The sequence below is a fragment of the Leptodactylus fuscus genome, chromosome 10 (genome assembly GCF_031893055.1).
Source record: "Leptodactylus fuscus isolate aLepFus1 chromosome 10, aLepFus1.hap2, whole genome shotgun sequence".
In the NCBI taxonomy this organism is placed as follows: Eukaryota; Metazoa; Chordata; class Amphibia; order Anura; family Leptodactylidae; genus Leptodactylus; species Leptodactylus fuscus.
Window position 1 is genome coordinate 87,250,861 of NC_134274.1, and position 23,676 is coordinate 87,274,536.

A 23,676-nucleotide genomic window follows, 5' to 3' on the forward strand; every position below is an offset into this window, starting at 1 on the left:
AAAGTGCTCTATCCCCATTCATCAGACTATCAGTTACATGGAAGTCTATGGAGAGGGAAACACACACATACAGCAGCTCCTAAACTCTGCTACACCTTGTAACAAAGATGGCTTGACTCTACAATATCTAGTAAGATAAGGCTTTAGTACTGTACGGAGTGAGGCAATAAGTCAATTACTAGCCTCTTCTCTCCATAGACCTCTATGTGTCAGGAAGAAGATGGATTTATATCCACCAAGGACGATATATTTTACTAAGTTTCTTATATTCCCCTGTGCTGTTCACTTACCTAAAGTGTATTTATTACCGGAGGTACGCTTTAACTCTTTGCGTTCAATAACTGTCCAGATTGTGATAATGGCGGTTTCACGCACGTAAAGGGATGAAAAGAAATGGACTATGAAAGACTGAGCATGACAGAAGACAACTTACCGCAGACAGTAACCAACTTCATCGACAAAGTTTGGGTGGAGTTGTCCTTTAATGAACACGACTCTAAAGATCGTATTTAAAGGGAATGTCCAGGAGCCGGAGCCACCCGTGGGCTGTAATATACTAATAAATAAAAGGTATACTCCCCTCCCCCCAGTGCTCCATTGGCTGCTGCCGGTCACCTTTCTGTCCTGAGCTTCACCTGACCGCGGAGGCCAAGGAGCGACCTCAGAGATCGATCCTAACCAGCGACCACTGACTGGTCCCCGTAGTCACATGAAGCATCACGACGTCAGGATGTGACAGAAAGGCGGCCATGGCCTCCTCAGAGATCGATCCTTACCAGCGACCACTGACTGGTCCCCGTAGTCACATGAAGCATCACGACGTCAGGATGTGACAGAAAGGCGGCCATGGCCTCCTCAGAGATCGATCCTTACGAGCGACCACTGATTGGTCCCCGTAGTCACATGAAGCATCACGACGTCAGGATGTGACAGAAAGGCGGCCATGGCCTCCTCAGAGATCGATCCTTACCAGCGACCACTGACTGGTCCCCGTAGTCACATGAAGCATCACGACGTCAGGATGTGACAGAAAGGCGGCCATGGCCTCCTCACAGATCGATCCTTACGAGCGACCACTGATTGGTCCCCGTAGTCACATGAAGCATCACGACGTCAGGATGTGACAGAAAGGCGGCCATGGCCTCCTCAGAGATCGATCCTTACCATCGACCACTGACTGGTCCCCGTAGTCACATGAAGCATCACGACGTCAGGGTGTGACAGAAAGGCGGCCATGGCCTCCTCAGAGATCGATCCTTACGAGCGACCACTGATTGGTCCCCGTAGTCACATGAAGCATCACGACGTCAGGATGTAACAGAAAGGCGGCCATGGCCTCCTCAGAGATCGATCCTTACCATCGACCACTGACTGGTCCCCGTAGTCACATGAAGCATCACGACGTCAGGGTGTGACAGAAAGGCGGCCATGGCCTCCTCACAGATCGATCCTTACGAGCGACCACTGATTGGTCCCCGTAGTCACATGAAGCATCACGACGTCAGGATGTGACAGAAAGGCAGCCATGGCCTCCTCAGAGATCGATCCTTACCATCGACCACTGACTGGTCCCCGTAGTCACATGAAGCATCACAACGTCAGGGTGTGACAGAAAGGCGGCCATGGCCTCCTCAGAGATCGATCCTTACCATCGACCACTGACTGGTCCCCGTAGTCACATGAAGCATCACAACGTCAGGATGTGACAGACAACGGAGCTCCGGGGACAGAGGAGTATTTCTAGAGACAACATTAGAACATCCTTGGTCTGCGTCCTGGATAATTTATTCACGAAGACACGAAATGCAGGACACCATTAAGAAAAAAAGCAGAAAAAGGAACCTCCTAATAGAAGACACGGAGACCAGGCGGCGTTCTCTCACAGCCTCCGCCAGACTGGGGATTTTATTATTATTATTTCTACATAAATACATTACTTCAGGTATGAAAACCCGCAGCGAGATGCTACCCTACCGGCCTCACCCCTATATACACACGTCCATGTGTACGTCACCGAGTCCCGACCACTGGAAGACCAACTTGTGCCGATTTAGATGTAGGAAGAGCAAGTCCCTGCGTACCGTAGAGCTGGGGCGACTACCGGCCCCGAGGCAAATCAAATTCATTAAGAAACATAAAAAAATAAACTTTCCATTATCCTATTGGCTGATTTCGGAGATCTTTTCATGGTCTCCCATCCTTGATTTCTGGAGTTTGGGGCAAATTTAGAGGAAAATTTCGCATTGTTCCATGATTTATTACTAGCCATGATTACTGGGGCGTGACGCGGACGTCCTCCCGCTTGTCACATATATAATTCATTGGTAAAAAAATCTTCACCTCCATCCCTCAAGATGAGGCACATTTTTTGGGTGTTCGTCGTCGTTCCCAATCGTATGTACTGTCTAAGAGAAGCTGAGCACATTTGCCATTCACAAAGAGTGGTTGCCATTTTGTAGGTCCGGCCTGACATACTGGTCCCACTGACAAGGACTTGAGCACCTTTGTGAATTTTCATACCTATTGTACCTGTGTGACCGTCGTGGAACCCATAGGAAAAGCTGAACTAAAAAGTGAGGCTCCCGTATTTCAGGTGGACACTCGCATTATAGTAATTTCATCTTCTCGTGGATCCGCATTCGATGTTTATCGAGACTTCCCTTCCGTGTAAAAAACTTCCCGCATTCCATACACAGAAAGGGTTTCTCCTCGGTGTGAATCACCTTGTGTTTGGCGAGGTTGGACTGGTTGGCGAAGCCTTTGCCGCACTCGGGGCAGACGTACGGCTTCTCTCCTGTGTGGATGATCCGGTGGGAGATGAGGTTGGAATGGTTGGCAAAGGATTTCCCACATTCCGAGCACATGTACGGTTTTTCCCCCGTGTGGATTATGAGGTGGGCGTTGAGACCAGACTTGCTAGAAAAGAACTTGCCGCACTCCTGACAGGAGAAGGGCTTCTCCCCGGTGTGAATCCTCAGGTGCTTGACCAGTGCCGGATTGTTGCTGAAGCACTTGCCGCAGGCCGGGCACACCACCGGTTTATCGCCCGTGTGGATTTTTTCATGCATTTTCAGATTAAATTTACTAGAAAAGAGTTTACCGCATTCGGTGCAGGAGAACGGCTTCTCCCCGGTGTGAACCCGCTGGTGGCTGATGAGACTTGGCTTGTAGGTGAAACATTTGCCACATTCGTTGCAGGAAAATGGCTTCTCCCCTGAATGAGACCTCTGATGTTTGGTGAGGTAAGAGTAAAGGCTGAAGCTTTTGCCGCACTCGGTGCATATAAACTGTTTCTCCTCCATGTCGTGAGGGTTGTACACCCCAGAGATCGGGACACAATTCGTTTCGAGGCTTGTGGCTCTGGAGGTGGTGGCTGGGCGATACATGGCTTCACAGCAGTCATAGGTGACTTCATAACCTGATGAAAGAGAGCCATGAATGATCAGAGAAATAGGGAATCTGTTGCTGCAACTCAACTGTGTCAACCAGATTTTTGGCCTTAAAGGGGTTGTCGCACAAAGTAAAGTCTGCAGGACCTTTATTTCACTCCGGTCAACCTGAGCCAAGCCAGGATGAATGAAGGTCGTCCTGCTGGGAGCTTGAATGGGAGCGTCGGAGAGCTGTGCTGTGGAACAAAGCTCCTGCAGACTTAACTTTGTGCAACATCCCCTTTAACGGCTACTTACACGCCTTCTTCTAGCAGTCACTGGCCAACAGAGGACACCGATCCTTCCATGCATGGTATGCATTGTATCTGTTCCCTGTGATATTGCTGCTTGTTTGACTCCTGACTCACCCTGATCTCAGCCATGTTCTTGGACCGCACCTCGGATTGTTGACCTGGTACTAGGCCTGACTCTGAACACAGTACCGTTCCTGGCTAAGCTCCTGTCTTGACCTCTGGACTTGTTCCTTTCCTGTCAATTCTCCAATCCAGGACTATCCTGGAGATGCCGACCCGGATATCCTATAAACTACAGCTCCTTACAGGTGTTAAGGATGAAGACCGCGGCACTGCTGATACTCTGACACTAGGAGTAAAACAATGGTCCAGCGTCAGTCTTAGCAATGCTACAACTAATAGTTTCCAGTAGAAGCTCTGGTGTGGTGACAGGGCCGTGTTCAGACACCACCACGTTGTATAGGTCAACTATGAGTAATATATCCCTGTAAGTTTCCCTTTACAATGCAAACACTGAACATTGGGGCAGCAACCCGGAAATCGCAGCTACAGCAGATTCCACACATTAGTCTTAAAGGGGATGTCCAGAGAGTATTGAATTGAGAATGTTTTTGACAGCCCCGGAGTCATGTGATCGGAGGCGATATCCCCTCTCCCTCCCCAATCTCACAGGTATTGCCGGTGCTAGGGGGGGTTGGTTAGAGAGACCAGTGGAGCCGAACATGACTTGGGAGTCGTAACGCCCCTGGACCAGGTAATGAATAAATACAACCCCTTTAATATAGCTTCTTGTCACCTATATACAGCAAAGCCAAGAAGATGGCGACACGAGCCACAGTAAGGGTACGGCGCTGAATACTCACTATGAGGTCTTCCTATACGTTACGACAACATATACACACCTGTGCTGTACTCCTCCTCGTTGGCATGCTCCTCCTTAACCCTCTGGTACATCTCCTCCTCGCTGTCGCTCTGGGACGCGGCCTCATCCGTTCCGACTTCTGCCTAATATAGTCACAGAATCACCAGCCGTCATTAGGAGGCCTTGCCTGAAGCACCAACACCCCAGACATGGACTTACCTGGTAGTCCTGTGGGCTCCGGTAATCCTCTGAAGAGTTGGAGTTGGGCCTACTCCTGCTATTGGATCCATCTGTAGGAAAGACAATGTCGGACCCGTTACGGCATTAACAAGGCCTCGGTAGCGCGCCTGTAGTTGTGTCAGGGACTTGGGGAATGCAACGGAGGACACAGAGATCCTATGGATTGGACCGTACCACAAAACGGGCAGGAATAGGACCTGTATGACCAATGCCCAATACAACCACAGGCAGCCCAAATAGCCAGTAACGTCTCAGCCATAGATTAGTTTGGCCTCACTTTTTTTTACAATTGGCGGATATTTTTTTTAAATATTTTTGTGCCCCCCATCTAGTGATGGGGCGCCAGACACGCAAGGAGACTCACCTGTGATAATATAGGAGTACGGCCTTTCCTCCTTGTACAGAAGTTCCTCCCGCGTGTACCCCTCCTCCCGTCTCACTTCCAGTCTCCTCTCCAATTTCCCAAACCTCAGAATCTCAGACTGAAAATTTTACAATAAAAAGAAGAGAATGAAGTGAATAAAACAAAGAAGAGAAAGCGGTCGCGTCCGTCTGTCTATGGGGGGGGGGGGGGCGGCCATCTTGTCCTCATATGTAGAGATAGATGTTACAGCGTAGTCCTGGTCATGGAGGTCTATGGGAGAATTTTCTACACAGGGAGGAGATCAGCTGTGACGACATGTATTGTGAGCAATGATGGGTCAGTAGTGTTATCTATTGAGGTGTTATCTTCTATTGTAATCCTGTCTGTGATGTCAATGAGGGGATTGCTCAGAAGAAAACCTACTGCATTGGCAAGGACCAGTCTATTATTAGGCTTAGTGGTCAAAGTGAAGAGAGCGGAGGGTCATGAGAGTTTGTGTGTTTGGATGTTTGTGAGTTTGGATGTTTGTTCCTCAATCACACAAAAACGGGTGAACGGATTAGAATGAAATTTGCCGCAGACCTAGATATTCACTAGGAAGGAAACATAGGCTACTTTTTAGGTCCCACACTCACCCGGAATCTCGACCGCGACCAGCGAAAATGCTCTCCGGCTCCGCTGCAGGACCTGAGATGATGACGTCACAGGTCTTTCAGCGGGGCTGATTGCCTGGCTGCAGTCTGGGGGCGGGCCGCAGGGGAAGCCGAGCGGCCTGATACGTTGGTGGGTTTGCGTGGGCGGCACCACTGAGAAAGTCTCCGCCCGAGAAAATGGCCGCTGCTCCCAGCTCGGAGCGACACCGCCATGCCGGCCAGCAGCATGGAGCTGGCATAGATTGCGGCTGCCTCCCCAGCAGCAGTGACTTTCAGTTGGAACAAACAGGGCTGAAGGACCTGAGCTGACGTCACCACGTCATGCGCGGGGCTCCGATTGGCCCAGGAACTGCGTGGGTGGAGCTATAGACCCACAAGCCGGCGTGCACCCCTCACAGGAAGAAAATGCTGGCGTGCATGCCGGCATCTGAGAGCCGCATCTGCCGGCATTGCTGGAGCCCGGCGTGCGACGTGGAGCGGTGAGTCCACTGGGGCCCCAGGGGTGGAAGGGGTACCGGGAACTGTGTCGCACTCCCACAGATCACCGTCTACTTGTGCCGCGCGCCGTGCATGGCCGCAGCAGCTGCACTGCATGGTCTGCCAACCCCATGCACCCCTGTAACCTCGGTGCACGGGGAGCCTGGGGTGGGGTGGAGCCAGGGTCGCAGGTGCGGGTGGGTGGGGTGGTTAGAGATGGCAAAAACGAGGCACAGGGTGTGGGGGTGTAGGGGAGGAAAGGGGCAAGGGTGAGGTGGGAAGTGGGCTCAGGGTCGTGGGTTGGGGAGGGAGAACGGAGCGAGGGAATGTTGGAATGGATAAGGAAAAAAGTGGGGGACCAGGGGAGAAAGCAAGGGAAGGGGGCCAGCGGGGCACAAGGTGGGGGTCCATGGGCGCACTGGGGTTGGAAGGGCCCACTGCGGCCACAAGGTAAAGGCGGGAGACTTCACTTCTCTCTACAAACCCCATTACAAAGCTTTATTACTATGTATTATTCCGGCGCGGCGTCCGTCACCCGCCGGATATACAGAAGGTCTCTCCATACCTTGACAGGTTTCCTCATCCTCTGCGTCTTCTTGGGGCAGGGCGGCCTCTCCGATGGTTTGACGGGACCAGATGCCTCTGCAGAAATCACATGAATGACTGTGGGGTGGCACTGAGCCCGGGGCCTCTTATGGATCGGGGTTATTCCTTACCTTGTGAGGTTTCCACCTCCTTCTTATAGCGACCAGGCTCCACCTTATCCTCATCGGCACCTTCACCATTAGTGGTCACATTTCTACCCTACAAAAGACAAGACATCCCTTTAGATAATGACACGCACACCCCGCGGGCACAGGATGAAGCCGCGGCAGATTCGTCACGTCATCTACCTGATTTTCTTGTGGATTTTCGAGACTGGAAACATCTGGAAGAAACAGAAACAGTCAGAGCCTGAGAATAGGAAGGTCAATGGATATAAAGGGGCAAAGATTTCAGCCTGATCCCTGCTATGGACGGGGGCAGGGCAGCGGGGGGTCGGGAATAATTCAGCTATAACAGCACACTGACGCCGTAATAAAGGCGATGGCTCACCCGGGGGCGCCGTCCTCTCCATACACTTCTGTAGATCAGTCTCATCCTTATTTGCACTTGTAATTGCCTAAAAAACACCAAATCCTTTAATATAACTAATATATAGCGAGGTCCCCAATATACACCAATAGACTGACAGATCCAGGACTCCGCCTACCTGACGGTCCTGACGGTGGTTTTCCTGCGACCTGGAAGCAAGGCGGTTTTTGCTAGGCACATCTGTAGGAAAGAAGTGATCTATGTAAGTGGGCAAACAGGAAGGCCGCACGCACAAGACAGTGTCTGACACAGGTAACAGCCGGACGATGCATGTGAAAAATGCAGAATATTCAGGCCAGTGCACAGAGAAAGCTGAAGATTAAATGAGACTAAGTGGTCCAAAACGTTACTGACCATTCATCAGTGGGGCTGATCGAGCATTGATGGAGACGCACAGCGGGGCAGACAACGTGACATCCCTTGTGGCTAAGCCGCTGCAATGTACATGAGCAATATATAAATGTAAACCGGCAGCGCGGTGACTTGTATGGTGGGACACACGACGCCGGCCTATATACGATGATGGCGTCCTCGGAGGGGTCGGTCACCTTGGATGTTTCTCTCCATCGGCCTTGAGGGTTTCTAGCGTCCTGATTTACTACGTCCCGCACAGATCTCAGAACTTGCAGAAAGATAACTCAGCTCTTCCAGCCTTGAATGTCGCCCGCAGCAGTGGGGGCCGTGCTTGTCACAAGTGTTCGCTTTCACCCCTTAAAGGGATTCTACCATTAAAACCTCTTTTTTTGTGGATAAGACGTTGGCCTTTAGAAAGTCTATTCGTCTCTTACCTTTAGATGTGATCTCCGCCACGCCGATCCTCAGAAATACCAGTATGCAAATGAGTTCTCTGGCAGCAATGGGGGCGGGCCCACTGCTGCTCGAGAACACGATCCTGCGACGCCTGTATCTTCGGCTGGATCCTCCCCTTCTCTGTTGTGTTCCTGCTGCGTCACCTCCGACGCCTGCGCAGTGAGACACTAGTAGACCCGACTGCGCATGCCGGCCGGCGGCCATTTTTGGGAGGCCGCTCTTGCTCTTGTAGTTCAATGCAGGAGCGGCTTCCCAAAAATGGCCGCTGGCCGGCATTCACACTTGGCTCTGCTGGTGTTTCACTGCGCAGGCATCGGAGGTGACACAGGATGAAGACGACAGAGAAGGGGAGGATCCAGCAGAAGATAGAGGCGTCGCAGGATCGTGTTCTCGAGCTGCAGTGGGGACGCCCCGATCGCATTTTCAGCACTGAGGCCCGCCCCCATCTCTGCCACAGAACTAATTTGCATACTGGTAAAAACCGGTATTTCTAAGGAACGGCGCGGCGCAGATCCCATCTAAAGGTAAGAGACGAATAGACTTTCTAAAGGCTACTCCGATGTCTTATCCACAATAAAAGAGGTTTTAATGGCAGAATCCCTTTAAGGACGCCGCGATCTTCTGCATTTTCTTCCAGGACACGTCATTTATGGAAAGACTTTTTTTGTTTTTAACATAATGGAAATGAAACATCAATTTTGTGTTTTTGGGGCATTTACCCCACTCTGCAGTTTATAGGATCCCTCAGCTCTACGATGTAATGGCGACCTCATGTCCTCTGACATCGGGGGTTATATACCGCCAGAAGGCTGACAGTACCGCACCAACATCCCCACACTGTCAGAGGGGTCTCATGGCTCGTCACTGCAGGGTGTTAGGGGGAGACCCCTTCTATGTACAAGGCTATAGAGGTGTGAGGCCGACCCCTCTGACAGCGCCGAAACCAAGCGTACCAATATCTCTGCAACTGGGGCACGTACACAGCAATGTCAGTATGTATGCAGGACGACAGGCGCCATTGTCCAATCTGTCACCATGTTACCGAGCAGATAGAACCGATAAACAGGTTTGTAATCTCTGCTTTCTTTGCTATGTAGTCAAGGGGGCGGATCCTTCCAGTGACTGGCCGCCTCCCCCCTGACTGTGCACACAGAGATGGCTGTCCCCCCCTGTATAGTCATCCCTGCACCATTATACTACAGCATTGCCTGGGAGCCGCCAGGTTCCATATTAAAGGGAATTTTATAAAAACTGACAAATGGACAAAAGAAAATTCTGAGAACCATCCGAGCTGAGGTGTCCGTGACAATGAGAGGAGCGGCCGCTTACCCCCGGACTCCTGGTGTCCCTCCATCATCATCATCATCATCAGCAGCAGCAGCAGCAGCAGCTCCGGTCCTGGGACCCCTGTGCAAACACAATACAGAGAAGGGTCACGTCAGATCAAGCACTGTGCCCGCTACTGCCCTCCTATATACCCTGCACTGTGCCCGCTACTCCTCTCCTATATACCCGGCACTGTGCCCGCTACTGCCCTCCTATATACCCGGCACTGTGCCCGCTACTGCCCTCCTATATACCCGGCACTGTGCCCGCTACTGCCCTCCTATATACCCGGCACTGTGCCCGCTACTCCTCTCCTATATACCCGGCACTGTGCCCGCTACTCCTCTCCTATATACCCGGCACTGTGCCCGCTACTGCCCTCCTATATACCCTGCACTGTGCCCGCTACTGCCCTCCTATATACCCGGCACTGTGCCCGCTACTGCCCTCCTATATACCCGGCACTGTGCCCAATACTCCTCTCCTATATACCCGGCACTGTGCCCGCTACTGCCCTCCTATATACCCAGCACTGTGCCCGCTACTCCTCTCCTATATACCCGGCACTGTGCCCGCTACTGCCCTCCTATATACCCGGCACTGTGCCCGCTACTCCTCTCCTATATACCCGGCACTGTGCCCACTACTGCCCTCCTATATACCCAGCACTGTGCCCGCTACTCCTCTCCTATATACCCGGCACTGTCCCCGCTACTCCTCTCCTATATACCCTGCACTGTGCCCGCTACTCCTCTCCTATATACCCGGCACTGTGCCCGCTACTCCTCTCCTATATACCCGGCACTGTGCCCACTACTCCTCTCCTATATACCCGGCACTGTGCCCGCTACTGCCCTCCTATATACCCTGCACTGTGCCCGCTACTCCTCTCCTATATACCCGGCACTGTGCCCGCTACTCCTCTCCTATATACCCGGCACTGTGCCCGCTACTGCCCTCCTATATACCCGGCACTGTGCCCGCTACTCCTCTCCTATATACCCGGCACTGTGCCCGCTACTGCCCTCCTATATACCCGGCACTGTGCCCGCTACTGCCCTCCTATATACCCGGCACTGTGCCCGCTACTCCTCTCCTATATACCCGGCACTGTGCCCGCTACTCCTCTCCTATATACCCGGCACTGTGCCCGCTACTCCTCTCCTATATACCCGGCACTGTGCCCGCTACTCCTCTCCTATATACCCGGCACTGTGCCCGCTACTCCTCTCCTATATACCCGGCACTGTGCCCGCTACTGCCCTCCTATATACCCTGCACTGTGCCCGCTACTCCTCTCCTATATACACGGCACTGTGCCCGCTACTGCCCTCCTATATACCCGGCACTGTGCCCGCTACTGCCCTCCTATATACCCGGCACTGTGCCCGCTACTGCCCTCCTATATACCCGGCACTGTGCCCGCTACTCCTCTCCTATATACCCGGCACTGTGCCCGCTACTGCCCTCCTATATACCCGGCACTGTGCCCGCTACTCCTCTCCTATATACCCGGCACTGTGCCCGCTACTCCTCTCCTATATACCCGGCACTGTGCCCGCTACTCCTCTCCTATATACCCGGCACTGTGCCCGCTACTCCTCTCCTATATACCCGGCACTGTGCCCGCTACTCCTCTCCTATATACCCGGCACTGTGCCGGCTACTGCCCTCCTATATACCCGGCACTGTGCCCGCTACTGCCCTCCTATATACCCGGCACTGTGCCCGCTACTCCTCTCCTATATACCCGGCACTGTGCCCGCTACTGCCCTCCTATATACCCGGCACTGTGCCCGCTACTCCTCTCCTATATACCCGGCACTGTGCCCGCTACTCCTCTCCTATATACCCGGCACTGTGCCCGCTACTCCTCTCCTATATACCCTGCACTGTGCCCGCTACTCCTCTCCTATATACCCGGCACTGTGCCCGCTACTCCTCTCCTATATACCCGGCACTGTGCCCGCTACTGCCCTCCTATATACCCAGCACTGTGCCCGCTACTCCTCTCCTATATACCCGGCACTGTGCCCGCTACTGCCCTCCTATATACCCGGCACTGTGCCCGCTACTCCTCTCCTATATACCCGGCACTGTGCCCGCTACTGCCCTCCTATATACCCGGCACTGTGCCCGCTACTGCCCTCCTATATACCCGGCACTGTGCCCGCTACTCCTCTCCTATATACCCGGCACTGTCCCCGCTACTCCTCTCCTATATACCCTGCACTGTGCCCGCTACTCCTCTCCTATATACCCGGCACTGTGCCCGCTACTCCTCTCCTATATACCCGGCACTGTGCCCACTACTCCTCTCCTATATACCCGGCACTGTGCCCGCTACTGCCCTCCTATATACCCTGCACTGTGCCCGCTACTCCTCTCCTATATACCCGGCACTGTGCCCGCTACTCCTCTCCTATATACCCGGCACTGTGCCCGCTACTGCCCTCCTATATACCCGGCACTGTGCCCGCTACTCCTCTCCTATATACCCGGCACTGTGCCCGCTACTGCCCTCCTATATACCCGGCACTGTGCCCGCTACTGCCCTCCTATATACCCGGCACTGTGCCCGCTACTCCTCTCCTATATACCCGGCACTGTGCCCGCTACTCCTCTCCTATATACCCGGCACTGTGCCCGCTACTGCCCTCCTATATACCCGGCACTGTGCCCGCTACTGCCCTCCTATATACCCGGCACTGTGCCCGCTACTCCTCTCCTATATACCCGGCACTGTGCCCGCTACTGCCCTCCTATATACCCTGCACTGTGCCCGCTACTCCTCTCCTATATACCCGGCACTGTGCCCGCTACTCCTCTCCTATATACCCGGCACTGTGCCCGCTACTCCTCTCCTATATACCCTGCACTGTGCCCGCTACTCCTCTCCTATATACCCGGCACTGTGCCCGCTACTCCTCTCCTATATACCCGGCACTGTGCCCGCTACTGCCCTCCTATATACCCAACACTGTGCCCGCTACTCCTCTCCTATATACCCGGCACTGTGCCCGCTACTGCCCTCCTATATACCCGGCACTGTGCCCGCTACTGCCCTCCTATATACCCGGCACTGTGCCCGCTACTCCTCTCCTATATACCCGGCACTGTGCCCGCTACTGCCCTCCTATATACCCGGCACTGTGCCCGCTACTCCTCTCCTATATACCCGGCACTGTGCCCGCTACTCCTCTCCTATATACCCGGCACTGTGCCCGCTACTCCTCTCCTATATACCCTGCACTGTGCCCGCTACTCCTCTCCTATATACCCGGCACTGTGCCCGCTACTCCTCTCCTATATACCCGGCACTGTGCCCGCTACTGCCCTCCTATATACCCGGCACTGTGCCCGCTACTCCTCTCCTATATACCCGGCACTGTGCCCGCTACTGCCCTCCTATATACCCGGCACTGTGCCCGCTACTCCTCTCCTATATACCCGGCACTGTGCCCGCTACTGCCCTCCTATATACCCGGCACTGTGCCCGCTACTGCCCTCCTATATACCCGGCACTGTGCCCGCTACTCCTCTCCTATATACCCGGCACTGTCCCCGCTACTCCTCTCCTATATACCCTGCACTGTGCCCGCTACTCCTCTCCTATATACCCGGCACTGTGCCCGCTACTCCTCTCCTATATACCCGGCACTGTGCCCACTACTCCTCTCCTATATACCCGGCACTGTGCCCGCTACTGCCCTCCTATATACCCTGCACTGTGCCCGCTACTCCTCTCCTATATACCCGGCACTGTGCCCGCTACTCCTCTCCTATATACCCGGCACTGTGCCCGCTACTGCCCTCCTATATACCCGGCACTGTGCCCGCTACTCCTCTCCTATATACCCGGCACTGTGCCCGCTACTGCCCTCCTATATACCCGGCACTGTGCCCGCTACTGCCCTCCTATATACCCGGCACTGTGCCCGCTACTCCTCTCCTATATACCCGGCACTGTGCCCGCTACTCCTCTCCTATATACCCGGCACTGTGCCCGCTACTGCCCTCCTATATACCCGGCACTGTGCCCGCTACTGCCCTCCTATATACCCGGCACTGTGCCCGCTACTCCTCTCCTATATACCCGGCACTGTGCCCGCTACTGCCCTCCTATATACCCTGCACTGTGCCCGCTACTCCTCTCCTATATACCCGGCACTGTGCCCGCTACTCCTCTCCTATATACCCGGCACTGTGCCCGCTACTCCTCTCCTATATACCCTGCACTGTGCCCGCTACTCCTCTCCTATATACCCGGCACTGTGCCCGCTACTCCTCTCCTATATACCCGGCACTGTGCCCGCTACTGCCCTCCTATATACCCAACACTGTGCCCGCTACTCCTCTCCTATATACCCGGCACTGTGCCCGCTACTGCCCTCCTATATACCCGGCACTGTGCCCGCTACTGCCCTCCTATATACCCAGCACTGTGCCCGCTACTCCTCTCCTATATACCCGGCACTGTCCCCGCTACTCCTCTCCTATATACCCTGCACTGTGCCCGCTACTCCTCTCCTATATACCCTGCACTGTGCCCGCTACTCCTCTCCTATATACCCGGCACTGTGCCCACTACTCCTCTCCTATATACCCGGCACTGTGCCCGCTACTGCCCTCCTATATACCCTGCACTGTGCCCGCTACTCCTCTCCTATATACCCGGCACTGTGCCCGCTACTCCTCTCCTATATACCCGGCACTGTGCCCGCTACTGCCCTCCTATATACCCGGCACTGTGCCCGCTACTCCTCTCCTATATACCCGGCACTGTGCCCGCTACTGCCCTCCTATATACCCGGCACTGTGCCCGCTACTGCCCTCCTATATACCCGGCACTGTGCCCGCTACTCCTCTCCTATATACCCGGCACTGTGCCCGCTACTCCTCTCCTATATACCCGGCACTGTGCCCGCTACTCCTCTCCTATATACCCGGCACTGTGCCCGCTACTCCTCTCCTATATACCCGGCACTGTGCCCGCTACTGCCCTCCTATATACCCTGCACTGTGCCCGCTACTCCTCTCCTATATACACGGCACTGTGCCCGCTACTGCCCTCCCTATATACCCGGCACTGTGCCCGCTACTGCCCTCCTATATACCCGGCACTGTGCCCGCTACTGCCCTCCTATATACCCGGCACTGTGCCCGCTACTCCTCTCCTATATACCCGGCACTGTGCCCGCTACTGCCCTCCTATATACCCGGCACTGTGCCCGCTACTCCTCTCCTATATACCCGGCACTGTGCCCGCTACTCCTCTCCTATATACCCGGCACTGTGCCCGCTACTCCTCTCCTATATACCCGGCACTGTGCCCGCTACTCCTCTCCTATATACCCGGCACTGTGCCCGCTACTCCTCTCCTATATACCCGGCACTGTGCCCGCTACTGCCCTCCTATATACCCGGCACTGTGCCCGCTACTGCCCTCCTATATACCCTGCACTGTGCCCGCTACTGCCCTCCTATATACCCGGCACTGTGCCCGCTACTCCTCTCCTATATACCCGGCACTGTGCCCGCTACTGCCCTCCTATATACCCGGCACTGTGCCCGCTACTCCTCTCCTATATACCCGGCACTGTGCCCGCTACTCCTCTCCTATATACCCGGCACTGTGCCCGCTACTCCTCTCCTATATACCCTGCACTGTGCCCGCTACTCCTCTCCTATATACCCGGCACTGTGCCCGCTACTCCTCTCCTATATACCCGGCACTGTGCCCGCTACTCCTCTCCTATATACCCGGCACTGTGCCCGCTACTCCTCTCCTATATACCCGGCACTGTGCCCGCTACTCCTCTCCTATATACCCTGCACTGTGCCCGCTACTCCTCTCCCTATATACCCGGCACTGTGCCCGCTACTCCTCTCCTATATACCCGGCACTGTGCCCGCTACTCCTCTCCTATATACCCGGCACTGTGCCCGCTACTCCTCTCCTATATACCCGGCACTGTGCCCGCTACTCCTCTCCTATATACCCGGCACTGTGCCCGCTACTCCTCTCCTATATACCCGGCACTGTGCCCGCTACTCCTCTCCTATATACCCGGCACTGTGCCCGCTACTCCTCTCCTATATACCCGGCACTGTGCCCGCTACTCCTCTCCTATATACCCGGCACTGTGCCCGCTACTCCTCTCCTATATACCCGGCACTGTGCCCGCTACTCCTCTCCTATATACCCGGCACTGTGCCCGCTACTCCTCTCCTATATACCCTGCACTGTGCCCGCTACTCCTCTCCTATATACCCGGCACTGTGCCCGCTACTCCTCTCCTATATACCCGGCACTGTGCCCGCTACTCCTCTCCTATATACCCGGCACTGTGCCCGCTACTCCTCTCCTATATACCCGGCACTGTGCCCGCTACTCCTCCTATATACCCTGCACTGTGCCCGCTACTCCTCTCCTATATACCCGGCACTGTGCCCGCTACTGCCCTCTCCTATTATACCCGGCACTGTGCCCGCTACTCCTCTCCTATATACCCTGCACTGTGCCCGCTACTCCTCTCCTATATACCCGGCACTGTGCCCGCTACTCCTCTCCTATATACCCTGCACTGTGCCCGCTACTCCTCTCCTATATACCCGGCACTGTGCCCGCTACTCCTCTCCTATATACAGGCACTGTGCCCGCTACTGCCCTCCTATATACCCGGCACTGTGCCCGCTACTGCCCTCCTATATACCCGGCACTGTGCCCGCTACTCCTCTCCTATATACCCGGCACTGTGCCCGCTACTCCTCTCCTATATACCCGGCACTGTGCCCGCTACTCCTCTCCTATATACCCGGCACTGTGCCCGCTACTCCTCTCCTATATACCCGGCACTGTGCCCGCTACTCCTCTCCTATATACCCGGCACTGTGCCCGCTACTCCTCTCCTATATACCCGGCACTGTGTCCGCTACTCCTCTGCTATATACCCGGCACTGTGCCCGCTACTCCTCTCCTATATACCCGGCACTGTGGCCGCTACTCCTCTCCTATATACCCGGCACTGTGCCCGCTACTCCTCTCCTATATACCCTGCACTGTGCCCGCTACTGCCCTCCTATATACCCGGCACTGTGCCCGCTACTCCTCTCCTATATACCCTGCACTGTGCCCGCTACTCCTCTCCTATATACCCGGCACTGTGCCCGCTACTGCCCTCCTATATACCCTGCACTGTGCCCGCTACTCCTCTCCTATATACCCGGCACTGTGCCCGCTACTCCTCTCCTATATACCCGGCACTGTGCCCGCTACTGCCCTCCTATATACCCGGCACTGTGCCCGCTACTCCTCTCCTATATACCCGGCACTGTGCCCGCTACTCCTCTCCTATATACCCGGCACTGTGCCCGCTACTGCCCTCCTATATACCTGGCACTGTGCCCGCTACTCCTCTCCTATATACCCTGCACTGTGCCCGCTACTCCTCTCCTATATACCCGGCACTGTGCCCGCTACTCCTCTCCTATATACCCTGCACTGTGCCCGCTACTCCTCTCCTATATACCCGGCACTGTGCCCGCTACTCCTCTCCTATATACCCTGCACTGTGCCCGCTACTCCTCTCCTATATACCCGGCACTGTGCCCGCTACTGCCCTCCTATATACCCTGCACTGTGCCCGCTACTCCTCTCCTATATACCCGGCACTGTGCCCGCTACTCCTCTCCTATATACCCGGCACTGTGCCCGCTACTGCCCTCCTATATACCCGGCACTGTGCCCGCTACTCCTCTCCTATATACCCGGCACTGTGCCCGCTACTCCTCTCCTATATACCCGGCACTGTGCCCGCTACTGCCCTCCTATATACCCGGCACTGTGCCCGCTACTCCTCTCCTATATACCCTGCACTGTGCCCGCTACTCCTCTCCTATATACCCGGCACTGTGCCCGCTACTCCTCTCCTATATACCCTGCACTGTGCCCGCTACTCCTCTCCTATATACCCGGCACTGTGCCCGCTACTGCCCTCCTATATACCCTGCACTGTGCCCGCTACTCCTCTCCTATATACCCGGCACTGTGCCCGCTACTCCTCTCCTATATACCCGGCACTGTGCCCGCTACTGCCCTCCTATATACCCGGCACTGTGCCCGCTACTCCTCTCCTATATACCCGGCACTGTGCCCGCTACTCCTCTCCTATATACCCGGCACTGTGCCCGCTACTGCCCTCCTATATACCCGGCACTGTGCCCGCTACTGCCCTCCTATATACCCTGCACTGTGCCCGCTACTCCTCTCCTATATACCCGGCACTGTGCCCGCTACTGCCCTCCTATATACCCGGCACTGTGCCCGCTACTGCCCTCCTATATACCCGGCACTGTGCCCGCTACTCCTCTCCTATATACCCTGCACTGTGCCCGCTACTCCTCTCCTATATACCCGGCACTGTGCCCGCTACTCCTCTCCTATATACCCGGCACTGTGCCCGCTACTGCCCTCCTATATACCCGGCACTGTGCCCGCTACTCCTCTCCTATATACCCCGCACTGTGCCCGCTACTGCCCTCCTATATACCCGGCACTGTGCCCGCTACTGCCCTCCTATATACCCGGCACTGTGCCCGCTACTGCCCTCCTATATACCCTGCACTGTGCCCGCTACTCCTCTCCTATATACCCTGCACTGTGCCCGCTACTCCTCTCCTATATACCCGGCACTGTGCCCGCTACTCCTCTCCTATATACCCGGCACTGTGCCCGCTACTCCTCTCCTATATACTCTGCACTGTGCCCGCTACTGCCCTCCTATATACCCGGCACTGTGCCCGCTACTCCTCTCCTATATACCCGGCACTGTGCCCGCTACTGCCCTCCTATATACCCTGCACTGTGCCCGCTACTCCTCTCCTATATACCCGGCACTGTGCCCGCTACTCCTCTCCTATATACCCGGCACTGTGCCCGCTACTGCCCTCCTATATACCCGGCACTGTGCCCGCTACTCCTCTCCTATATACCCGGCACTGTGCCCGCTACTCCTCTCCTATATACCCGGCACTGTGCCCGCTACTGCCCTCCTATATACCCGGCACTGTGCCCGCTACTGCCCTCCTATATACCCGGCACTGTGCCCGCTACTTCTCTCCTATATACCCTGCACTGTGCCCGCTACTCCTCTCCTATATACCCGGCACTGTGCCCGCTACTCCTCTCCTATATACCCGGCACTGTGCCCGCTACTGCCCTCCTATATACCCGGCACTGTGCCCGCTACTCCTCTCCTATATACCCCGCACTGTGCCCGCTACTGCCCTCCTATATACCCGGCACTGTGCCCGCTACTGCCCTCCTATATACCCGGCACTGTGCCCGCTACTGCCCTCCTATATACCCTGCACTGTGCCCGCTACTCCTCTCCTATATACCCTGCACTGTGCCCGCTACTCCTCTCCTATATACCCGGCACTGTGCCCGCTACTCCTCTCCTATATACCCGGCACTGTGCCCGCTACTCCTCTCCTATATACTCTGCACTGTGCCCGCTACTGCCCTCCTATATACCCGGCACTGTGCCCGCTACTCCTCTCCTATATACTCTGCACTGTGCCCGCTACTGCCCTCCTATATACCCGGCACTGTGCCCGCTACTCCTCTCCTATATACCCGGCACTGTGCCCGCTACTCCTCTCCTATATACCCGGCACTGTGCCCGCTACTCCTCTCCTATATACCCGGCACTGTGCCCGCTACTGCCCTCCTATATACCCGGCACTGTGCCCGCTACTCCTCTCCTATATACCCCGCACTGTGCCCGCTACTGCCCTCCTATATACCCGGCACTGTGCCCGCTACTGCCCTCCTATATACCCGGCACTGTGCCCGCTACTGCCCTCCTATATACCCTGCACTGTGCCCGCTACTCCTCTCCTATATACCCTGCACTGTGCCCGCTACTCCTCTCCTATATACCCGGCACTGTGCCCGCTACTCCTCTCCTATATACCCGGCACTGTGCCCGCTACTCCTCTCCTATATACTCTGCACTGTGCCCGCTACTGCCCTCCTATATACCCGGCACTGTGCCCGCTACTCCTCTCCTATATACCCGGCACTGTGCCCGCTACTGCCCTCCTATATACCCTGCACTGTGCCCGCTACTCCTCTCCTATATACCCGGCACTGTGCCCGCTACTCCTCTCCTATATACCCGGCACTGTGCCCGCTACTGCCCTCCTATATACCCGGCACTGTGCCCGCTACTCCTCTCCTATATACCCGGCACTGTGCCCGCTACTCCTCTCCTATATACCCGGCACTGTGCCCGCTACTGCCCTCCTATATACCCGGCACTGTGCCCGCTACTGCCCTCCTATATACCCGGCACTGTGCCCGCTACTTCTCTCCTATATACCCTGCACTGTGCCCGCTACTCCTCTCCTATATACCCGGCACTGTGCCCGCTACTCCTCTCCTATATACCCGGCACTGTGCCCGCTACTGCCCTCCTATATACCCGGCACTGTGCCCGCTACTCCTCTCCTATATACCCCGCACTGTGCCCGCTACTGCCCTCCTATATACCCGGCACTGTGCCCGCTACTGCCCTCCTATATACCCGGCACTGTGCCCGCTACTGCCCTCCTATATACCCTGCACTGTGCCCGCTACTCCTCTCCTATATACCCTGCACTGTGCCCGCTACTCCTCTCCTATATACCCGGCACTGTGCCCGCTACTCCTCTCCTATATACCCGGCACTGTGCCCGCTACTCCTCTCCTATATACTCTGCACTGTGCCCGCTACTGCCCTCCTATATACCCGGCACTGTGCCCGCTACTCCTCTCCTATATACTCTGCACTGTGCCCGCTACTCCTCTCCTATATACCCGGCACTGTGCCCGCTACTCCTCTCCTATATACCCGGCACTGTGCCCGCTACTGCCCTCCTATATACCCGGCACTGTGCCCGCTACTCCTCTCCTATATACCCGGCACTGTGCCCGCTACTGGTCTCTTTCTCACCCCGCTTCCTAATGTCTCCGTCCCTCCGGTGAGTGGTGTCGCCGGCGTTTTGACGTCATCAGTAGCGCTCTCTGACAGCAGGATCATGGGAGTAGTAGTCCGCGGGGTCTACTGTACAAGCACTGGACACATACAGGCCCCGCCCCCGCAGCGGCGCTCTGCATCTGCGCATGACCGTAGCACGTGCTCGGCAGGCCCCGCCCACCGTCTCCTAGTGATACAAGAGCTGCGGGGTGATCAGGAGGAAAGGCCGGGTGTTACGTCATGTGACGTCACTGGTCGGGTCAGCCTGCGGGGACACACACGTTCTGACGTCACTTATCTGTATTTTGGTTTATGGGTCCAAATGTACAACATACCTGCCAACTTGTAAATAGTAAAAGGGTGACAAATGTGCAAATTTTGCCCCGCCCACTTTTTTGTTGACTCCGCCCATTGCAATGTTCTCCCACACAGTACAATCCTCCTACAGTCACCTGTAAATTATATGCCCCCCCCCCCATCTCTCCCCCAGTTTCATATATACCCTTCATCTCTGCCCCCAGATTCATGTCCCCCCGTCTCTGCCCCAGTGTCATGCCGTTCTCCCCCCTCCCCCCTTCATCTGCCCCAGTGTCATGCCGTTCTCCCCCCTCCCCCTTCATCTGCCCCAGTGTCATGCCGTTCTCCCCCCTCCCCCTTCATCTGCCCCAGTGTCCTGCCCTCTGAGGCGTTCTTTACCCTACAGTAAGATATTATACTGTTACTTCAGGGGGCGCAGGGAGGGTCCGTCCAGGAAGGCAGCGGGCACTAAACCTGACCAGTGAGACACTGCAGAGCGGCGCAGCACACTGTAGGACGGTAGTGGCTATACTTACTGGAATTTGGGCTGCGTCAGGTCACATTGCTAGGGTGACCCAAATGATGAAGTGACGGAGGGGCACAGCTGACTATATTGGGCCAGGCCATGGGGACAGCGCGCTTCACTTTACCTATTGGAGGGCACCGCTCCTGATGTCTGTGCGACCTGCGCTGTCTCCGATGTCCGCCTGTGTCCTCCTGTCATCTCGCTTGTATGTCATGTAAGGAGAACACCGGAGACAGATCAGGCCACGCAGATATAAGGAGCGCTGGCCCGATCTCTCCAGGAGCTTCATTGTTGGCGGGCCGCAGTTTGAGGACCCCTGGCCTATGTATTCAGCCAGTGGCTTAACTAGAAATGGCGGGGCACCGTGGCGAACTTTTGACATGCCACCCCACCACCCCCCAACCGGCACCGAAGACCTCGACCGACCCCTCCTCCGCACTCTATTATGTCCCATAGTAAGCCCTGCACACAGTATTATCCCCCATAGTGGCCCCTGCACACAGTATTATGTCCCATAGTGGCCCCTGCACACAGTATTATGTCCTATAGTGGCCCCTGCACACAGTATTATGTCCCATAGTGGCCCCTGCACACAGTATTATGTCCCATAGTGGCTCCTGCACACAGTATTATCCCCCATAGTGGCCCCTGCACACAGTATTATGTCCCATAGTGGCCCCTGCACACAGTATTATGTCCTATAGTGGCCCCTGCACACAGTATTATCCCCCATAGTGGCCCATGCACACAGTATTATGTCCCATAGTGGCCCCTGCACACAGTATTATGTCCCATAGTGGCCCCTGCACACAGTATTATGTCCCATAGTGACCCCTGCACACAGTATTATGTCCCATAGTGGCCCCTGCACACAGTATTATGTCCTATAGTGGCCCCTGCACACAGTATTATCCCCCATAGTGGCCCCTGCACACAGTATTATGTCCCATAGTGGCCCCTGCACACAGTATTATGTCCCATAGTGACCCCTGCACACAGTATTATGTCCCATAGTGGCCCCTGCACACAGTATTATGTCCCATAGTGGCCCCTGCACACAGTATTATCCCCCATAGTGGCCCCTGCACACAGTATTATGCCCCATAGTGGCCCATGCACACAGTATTATGTCCCATAGTGGCCCCTGCACACAGTATTATGTCCCATAGTGGCCCCTGCACACAGTATTATGTCCCATAGTGGCCCCTGCACACAGTATTATGTCCCATAGTGGCCCCTGCACACAGTATTATCCCCCTTAGTGGCCCCTGCACACAGTATTATCCCCCATAGTGGCCCCCGCACACAGTATTATGTCCCATAGTGGCCCCTGCACACAGTGTTAAATATTATATATTTACAATATTCTCTAGCAGACATGGGGTTAACACTCTACTGACATCATAGTCTTATATTCTGGGGACATGGGTGCGGTTAGAGTACACCATTTTAGAAATCTCCTTACATAGCTACAAGATGGAAGGTAACACCCACTCTCATGAATATAAATGAGTAAGAAATACACATGTCTGGGTCTGTCTTTGGAAAGACCAGGGGAAGACCAGGAGGTCTGTCTTTGGGAACACCAGGGTGGGTGGTCCAGGCAGATGGACATCCATGGACGTCGTAACCAGCCCAAGTCCACCAACCAGATGACAAGCATGAACCAAGCTGTAACTACAAGATATCCAGATGATTTAACTTCTCTGAAGATGTAAGCTATTGACAATTGACTGATATTTGTGTTATTTGGACATTTTCCCTGTTCCTGTGTTTTCCTTCAAGATATTAATAAACCTCTACACTGATTTATAACAAGCTGACTTCTTCCTATCGTGGACAAGGCCAGGTCCGGATATTTAACAGTGGACACAAGTCTCACCGGCAAATACAAGATATTTAACAGTGGCGAGCCCAGCACGGTTGGTTTTTTCCTGTTTTTCTTGTTCCGTTCACTTGCAATTAAGGGGGATGAGAGGAGTATTTTGCAAGTTGTATGAATTGCAAGATTCAGGAAGACTTCGAAAAAGAACTTATATTGGTGAGATACAGATGACTGTTGTACGTGTTATATGATACGGAAGCCTGTGTGAGGAAAGCCTGTGAGGAAATACAGAAGGACCACAAGTGCCAGACATACTGAGACGTTCTGATGACAGGGACCAACTGTTCCAAGGACAAGCTAAAGGTGAAGCTTTCTACAGTGGTGAGTAAAGATTTTACTTTTAAAGTATGGAAAAATTAGAGTCATTGTCTAAAAAGTGTAACGTTGAGTTTAAAA

The 23,676-nt window shown here is 54.8% G+C and overlaps 1 protein-coding gene across 2 annotated transcripts; it reads right to left on the minus strand.

The window, feature by feature from the left end:
* Positions 1–1,876: 1,876 nt before the first annotated feature.
* LOC142219350 (uncharacterized) lies at positions 1,877–20,682 on the minus strand. Of its 2 annotated transcripts, none has more exons than XM_075288341.1 (11): positions 20,549–20,682; positions 9,552–9,629; positions 7,531–7,592; positions 7,374–7,440; positions 7,172–7,206; positions 6,995–7,082; positions 6,844–6,920; positions 5,149–5,266; positions 4,764–4,834; positions 4,585–4,687; positions 1,877–3,418 (listed from the first exon to the last, which is right to left on the minus strand). In XM_075288341.1, exons 2-11 carry the CDS (start codon positions 9,589–9,591, stop codon positions 2,607–2,609), a joined length of 1,473 nt encoding a protein of 490 aa, XP_075144442.1. In that variant the 5' UTR covers positions 9,592–9,629; positions 20,549–20,682; the 3' UTR covers positions 1,877–2,606. The 2 variants fall into 2 exon arrangements, with proteins under 2 accessions (XP_075144442.1, XP_075144443.1); XM_075288342.1 differs by lacking the exon at positions 20,549–20,682 and adding an exon at positions 20,515–20,538.
* Positions 20,683–23,676: the final 2,994 nt, after the last annotated feature.